The sequence below is a fragment of the Micropterus dolomieu genome, linkage group LG20 (genome assembly GCF_021292245.1).
Source record: "Micropterus dolomieu isolate WLL.071019.BEF.003 ecotype Adirondacks linkage group LG20, ASM2129224v1, whole genome shotgun sequence".
Classification (NCBI taxonomy): Eukaryota; Metazoa; Chordata; class Actinopteri; order Centrarchiformes; family Centrarchidae; genus Micropterus; species Micropterus dolomieu.
This window is the reverse complement of record NC_060169.1, coordinates 23,002,871-23,010,408: the sequence shown is the minus strand read 5'-3', so window position 1 is coordinate 23,010,408 and position 7,538 is coordinate 23,002,871. Positions and strand designations below refer to the sequence as shown.

At 40.5% G+C, this 7,538-nt stretch overlaps 1 protein-coding gene across 1 annotated transcript; it reads left to right on the top strand.

Annotated features, from left to right (window-relative positions):
• Positions 1 to 1,361: 1,361 nt before the first annotated feature.
• Positions 1,362 to 6,489, top strand: LOC123959541. The gene is made up of 2 exons (XM_046033658.1): positions 1,362 to 1,791; positions 5,703 to 6,489. The coding sequence occupies exons 1-2, from the start codon at positions 1,450 to 1,452 to the stop codon at positions 6,042 to 6,044; spliced, it is 684 nt and encodes a 227-aa protein (XP_045889614.1). The 5' UTR covers positions 1,362 to 1,449; the 3' UTR covers positions 6,045 to 6,489.
• Positions 6,490 to 7,538: the final 1,049 nt, after the last annotated feature.

The following is a 7,538-nucleotide window of genomic DNA, read 5'->3' as shown; positions in this document are numbered from 1 at the left end:
ATGGGGGCGGTGTCTGTTATGACTAAGTCAAGAGTGTGGCCTTTTGTGTGTGTGGGTACTGTGACATGTTGTGTGAGATGTAAGCAGTCCAGGAGTTCGAGGAACTCTGCAGCAGGGCGGTTTGTGGGGGAGTCAACATGAAGGTTGAAATCTCCCATAATGAGTGTATTATGGGTAATTGCACAGAAAGATGTGAGTAGATCTTGCAGCTCAGTGATAAATCCAGGGTGTGGTTTTGGGGGGCGATAGATGAGGAGTATTGTTATTAGTTTTATCCTTATATAACTTCATGTTGATTTATCTCAGTTATAACACATCAACATCCAAAACCTAAGAGATTATAGTACTAGTTAAAACAGATTTATTGACAGTACGTGTCTTTTTGTAAAATGCAAATTTGGCTCAGTATGGATGTATAAAGCTGCCATTTAAAGCTGTAATATGCACTTTTGCATTGTTATTTATATTCATATATTTGTTAGATGAATAGAACAGAACAGATATACTAGCAGGTTACAGAAATCAGACTTAATGCAGTCTGACTCCACTGTTGCATGACGTTCAAATACGTGGACAGTTGGTTTTTGGTGTATAAAAATGACATTTTACTCTAAACTTTAGTTTATAAAACATAAACATGTTAATAATACTTTACTGTACATACTGTTTTGTTTTACCTTGATTAACCGCCATGAAATAAAACTTGTAAAAAAAATATAGAAGGAAAGGGATATACAATATGAATAGCTACTCAGTTGCTAAAATGATGAATAAATAGTAGGCCTAAACAGTATACAGCTGAAGTAGATGATAGAGTCACCGGGTCATTGTGAAGGGATTGTTCCTGACACAGTTTGTCTGGTCTGAAATGAATTGTTCATCAGAGTGATGGCCTGTGGATAGAAACTGTTCTTGTGTCTGATTGTTGTAGCATAGCCTGAGGGCTGCCTGTTTACATAGGCTTACTTGTTCTACCTGGCCTATGTCCAAAAAAAATTTACTAACAATCTGTTGAATATATGTGCAATCTAGGATGCTGTAATAATCCAATATCAGAATAAGATTTATTGCCAAGTAGGTTTTCAACATAAAACGAATAATGTGCCTTGGTAGAGAGAAAATAAAAATAACCTACAATAAAGAATCTTAAATATGAAATAGAAATGTGTATGGAAGTCCATAGTCTAATTAAATATAATTTGCAATATATTATTTTCATTAACATTTGCAAACAAAATGTGATATAAGTAGTAGCCCTACCACTCCGTCGTAGATATTTTACTCAAAATAGCACACTGTACAAAAAAAAATCTATGACAAAACTTTTATTTTGAATTAATAGAGCTTTCTACTTCCCGCTGCAAACCACAACCTGGAGAGGAAGACGAACCTCCATCGTTTTCTGCCGACGAAAGGACTTCGCGATGAAGTAAATAAACTGAAAGCAACATGAACACTGTCGAAAAGAAGCTCGCGGACCTGATCCGCGACCACCCGAATCTGTACGACCAATCACGGCGAGACTACAAGGACAACCTGAAGGGGCATCTGTCCTGGAAAGAGATCGCAGACAACATGGGAAAGTCGGAGGAAGAGGTGAAGCTGAAATGGAAAAATCTACGCGACAAGTTCTGCAAAGCGAAGAAGCGAATGGCGAAGAGAAACTTCCCTCAGCTGACAGAACACGAGAACCCGGTGGAGAGGCCTGTCCCGGTGCTGTACCACCAGCTGGCCTGGCTCAGCGCCTATGTCAAACCCAGACCAGGAACTGGCACGGGAGAGCCCGACGAGGTGTGCATCCACCTGTCTGTCATTCATTTAAAATGCATTCAGGTCTTTGATTTTTAAATGCTAGCTATGTAAGTTAGCAGTTTTTAGGTAACAGTTAAAAAAAAAAAAAAAAAAAAAACCTAGTTCGGCCTTTGGAAACACAGCCGCAGCTAACAATAGGCTAAGTGTAATCACATCTAGGCGTACTTACAGTATAGACTTGTAAACAGCTACATAGCTTTGTATCCCTAACGCTGGCTACATAGATTTTTTACAAGCTAAAGGCATGAGCACACCCAGCCTCATCATTAATGACAGCTGCATCCCAGAATATCCGGGTTTAGTTTTCAAAATAAAATCACTTCAAAAGCTAGGCAACCAAAACATGACTGCAATGCCACTGTATGTGTGTATCAAAGCTGAACTTTAAAACACTTTTCTACGTTTGCTTTCACAAAATAATAGACAAAGTAACAGAGTCTGACAGATACTGGAGTTTTGAGGCTAGAGATATCAACATTAACATATGTTTTTCATACAGACGCTTTAAACACCCTGCATAGCCATTCTACACCCACACCAGTGAATTTAGTAATTTGGCTGATTAGGTCTCTTCTGAGGAACGTGATCTGACTGGTCTTGAGCCAGCATAACTGAAAACACATTTAGGGGTGTGCACAGCCTTTCAGTGTAAATGTTAAAGAGATGTAAAAGGATGTATACTCTGCTGGACAACTTACAAATACAAAAGTGTATTTGTCATTGCGTAGCATAGCAAATACTGGCCCACAATATCCACCTGACGATTAGTTTTTCTCACTCACTTTAGTAGATTTCTAAGATCAGAATTGAAATTCTCAAAACTACTTGTTCAACCGCCACATCACCTCATCACTTGTGCACATCATAGAAGCAATTTCTCATTGTTTTGAACTTAATGCAAATGCTTTGACACATTGAAGCAAATGATTATGTATAATCTCCTGTTTCCTACATTATCAGTTGCTTATGTCATGCTGATCACAATGAATTATAACGGTTATATGTTGAATAGTCTTACACTCAAAACATGTAGGCAATCATTGCATAAGTCACTACATGCAAAATGGCTGAACACGATGTCAAAATCAAAGTTAAATAAAATCAAACTTTTATTGTCATTCTTCACATTAAAGTATACAGCTGACCAAAATGTTGTTTCGTACAGACCATGGTGCATAAACAAAATAAGAATAGACAACAACAAATCACAACATACTACAGTAGCAACACAGCCGTCAGACCATTCATCTGATACACACAATAACATACACAGTGAACAGTAACAATACACAGTGAGCAGTGAATAGTGCAATATATATAATATACGCCAGTAGATGTATGTACTTATATAATTATATATTAGCCAGGACGACAGGTCACCGGGGAGATGTCATCATCATCCCCGCAATCAGAGATTTGGTCCCAAGCCCCAGTAACAACAAGCCCTTACAGAATCACTCAACATAACGATTGAAGATCATAACTAAGCTGGACCCCCAAGTACAACAACCAAGATTGCCAAGGCTAAGTGACAAAGTACACTCTGAAAGTCTGCTAGAAGATGTGAATGCAGCACTACATACTATCCCTACCAAAGCCATAACCGAAACCAGTGAGCTGATGTATGCCACAGCAACAGTGATCCTAGAGATGCTTGGCTATAAGATGAACACCACAAGCCACAAAGAGCATTACCCCCCATGGAGGTGAAGGCTAGAGGCCAAGATCAAGGCAACACGAAGAGAGATTAGTCAGTTCTCAGAGCTACAGAAAGGTGCAAAGAAGGGGCTTGCTGAGAAATACAAAAAGCTGTCGATACCTTAGGCTCTGGAGACTGCCAAACAAAGACTTAACTGGCCAAAGGAGGAGATAGAGGCTACTGACATCAAGACAAGAAAGCTCCTCAAAATGCATGGAGGGTTTCACCCCAAATCCGGCACCCTGAGACTGTACACAAAGTGTAGCGAGGGAGGCAGAGGGCTAGTGAGTGTCAAGACCACTGTCCAGGATGAAACAACAAAGATCCAGGAGTACATAAGGAAGATGGCCCCCAAAGATGAAGGGCTTAGTGAATACCTCAGGCAGCAGAAACCCGAGGGTGAGGACAAGGAAGATGAAGAACCTTCATGGAGAGACAAGCCGCTACACGGCATGTACCACAGACAAATAGAAGAAGTGGCTGATATCAGCAAATCCTACCAGTGGCAGGACAGCACAGAAGCACTAATCATGGCGGCACAAGAACAGGCACTCAGTACAAGATCAATAGAGGCTGGGGTCTACCACACAGACTGTGCAAGGATGCCCCTGAGACAGTACAGCACATAACAGCAGGGTGTAAGATCTAGGCAGGACGTGTGTACGTGGAACGTCATAACCAGGTAGCTGGCATAGTGTACAGGAACATCTGCCATGAGTTATGGGCTGGAAGTCCCAAGGTCAAAATGGAAGACACCTCCTAAGGTAGTTGAGAATGACCGAGCTAAGATCCTGTGGGACTTCAGGATCCAGACTGACAAACTGGTGATGGCTAACCAACCAGACATCGTGTTGATCGACAAACAGCAGAAGAAGGCTGCAGTGATAGATGTGGCAATCCCAAGCGACAGCAACATCAAGAAGAAGGAACACGAGAAGCTTGAGAAATACCAAGGGCTGAAAGAGGAGCTAGAAAAGATGTGGAAAGTAAGAGCAACAGTGGTGCTAGTGGTAATCGGAGCACTGGGGGCTGTGACCCCCAATCTGGGAGAGTGGCTACAGCATATACCAGGTAAAACATCAGAGGTCTCTGTCCAGAAGAGTGCAGTCCTAGGAACAGCTAAGATACTGCGCAGAACCCTCAAACTCCCAGGCCTCTGGTAGAGGACCCGAGCTTGAGGATGACACATCCCACCCCACAAGGGGTGAGAGGAGGATTTTTATTTACAGAGAGAGAGATTGTCTATATCTGTCAGTCATATTTTCTATACATGTCTATTGGACCTTTTTTGTAAATGTCTCCTTACTGTAATTGATGAAGATATCCTTGATGTGGATAAGAATCTGTGACCTGACAGACAGGAACATCAGCCTAAGGAGTGTTTCACATGCTTACATTTCTAATTTTGTTATTTGTACCGTCGTGCAATGCAGTCAGTCCTTTCTTTTTCTTTTCTGCATCACAATGACAAGGTCTGTCAACAAATTATAGTAAGAACAGTAAAAATGTAACTGTGAATCCTGTCCAATCTCTTGCGATGTATAACTTTATACTGTTGAAATTGATATGCCATATTGAAAAAGAGCAGCCTTCTGCATTTTCAGTCATTTTCATCAAAACGTTAGCCATAGTTTACATCAGAAAACACTTACAGAGTACACTGTTATATTGATAACATGACTAAACATTTTGACTATCTTGTTTGTAAACAACGACTCTAGGACTTCTGTCATTCTGATAGCACTGACATGTTCAATGACATAAAGATTTGCTTTTGAGAGATAGACTAAGGATTTTGATCAAGTTACGGGCTTTTGCTGGTAATCCACAGTGTTGTGCTGTTTGGTTGATATGTTTCGAGAAATGCACTTACTGTTTTACAAATGTTAGGGATGATTCGAGAAATGTACCAAAGCGAGTGAGGAAAAACTGTAATCAGTCAGGCTCTGCAGAGAAGTATAAATTACAAAACAACAAAGCAACATTTTGCTTCACAAAAATATACAACAGTTTTATTTTCATCTATAGAATCCCAGTCAAACTTGTTAACCTGTTTTGTTCCCAGGAGGTGGTATAGATTATAAGGGACTTTGACGATTACAGCCAAACATATCAAAGAAATAGAAGCTTGTTATCAGCGTTGTTGTCTCTGGTAACCCGAAATGCCATCTGCTATTTTCCCACCACACAGGGAGCTGGAAGTGGGGATGACCTGGAGAAAGAGCAGGAAAAAGAGCGAGATAAAGATGAGAAGGAGCAGCATGGTCCCCTGCCTGTCGTTAGCACTAGCTTTTCTCATGTGGAGGCCTGTCCAAACAGCCTTCAGGAGGTGGGGGTCTCTCTTAAACGTAAAAGGCAAATCGCCACAGAAACTGAGATAAGTTCTGCAGATGCCCTCACCAGCCTCAGAGATGAAGATGAACTGTTCCTGCTTAGCCTTCTGCCCTCATTGAAGAGGCTTACCATTAAAAAAAGAATGGAGGTGCGGATGAAATTCCAGCATGTGCTTTATGCCGCAGAGTTTGAGGACTAAAGGGCTCTTTAAAAGGCAAAATTGACTGATAGTGGCTTGTCATGTTGAGGCTGTATGTTGTGATGTTGTTGTGTTAGACTGCATGATGTTAAGAGATGTGTTTGATATTTTGTCTACACCCATTTATGTCACTGGGACTCAGGCCAGCCTGTACAAAACATGTAAACCTGTTAATCTGGTAACTCCATTAGCTGATTACCTTTTCTATTGAAAAGTTCTCTTTTATATTTACAGATATGACGCACAATTACACAATATTATAACTGCTCATGGTGTTATTGCTGTGAACTGATGACTGACTGACAGCACAGTGTCAACTCACATTAACAGTCAAGTCAATGTGTTAAAATAGCTGCAAATGTAAATACAGTTGTTTTCTTTAACTTTGTAGCTGAATTATTTCTACCATATATTTTTAAAAATAAATATTTTCTTGCTTCTGCAATACTGTTTTCACTTCCTGTTATTTTTGCTCGTGTATTGAATTCAAAAAGGCACCCTATATTCAAAAATAAAATGTGTTGTTTAACAATAGAGTCACAGTCCAGATGATGATTCAGATTTACAGAAATGGTTGCCTATATTTCAAACTACTGCTAGTATTTCAGTGGAGAAACACACATTTTGATGTGTTAACCTATAGTACAAACTCTACAATTATACAGAGTATTTGACTGTACATAATTTTATGGTAAAAAAGTTCTGATTGGGCCATAAAATATTTGTTTTTATCATCCAAGTCCACACGAATCTCTTATGTATTTTGCTGCTCAATCTTTGTTCCCTGTTGGTTTTACAGGAAATGTTTAGCAGGATAAGCCTTATCTTATATTTAACTGAGAATACTTTCTAGCTGCAGTGATACTATTTCATTCTCTTAGCTGCAAAGTCATTGACTTCCCACACACACACACACACACACACACCAATCTCTGGTCCACAAAGCCCTCCCTCTCTGTTCGGTCCCAAGTCAGGGATTGGTTGGTAACTGCAGGCTTGAACCCTCCTCTCTTACGGAAAGCACTGTTCACCGACATTTGAATGTTTTCATTCATATCTCTATGTACTTCATTCATTTAAACAGTGGAATATGCTGATGTGTGAGTGGGGGCATATGAATGACTACAAGTCAATGCATCTTCCTACTGTCTTTTTATTTTGTCTATCAACACTCTCTCTCACCACCCATCATGTCTTTCCTCTCCTCTCCTCCTCACAATGTATATCCCCCCTACGAGCCTCCTCCCTACTCTCACTTCCCTTTCCTTTCTCCCTCTCCTCTCTGTGTTACCCCCAAACCCCTCCCCCACTCCCAGGCTTCCTGCTCTCTTGTCATTGGGCGCTGTGTGGGGTGATGGCTGTGGTTTCTGTCAGTGATGTCTCCAGAGCGTGTGCCGGCTTAGAACAGCCTCACAGCACCTAGGTTAGGTTAGGTTAGATTAGAGAGAGAGAGGTAGATAGATAGATAGATAGATAGATAGATGTGTTTTGAAA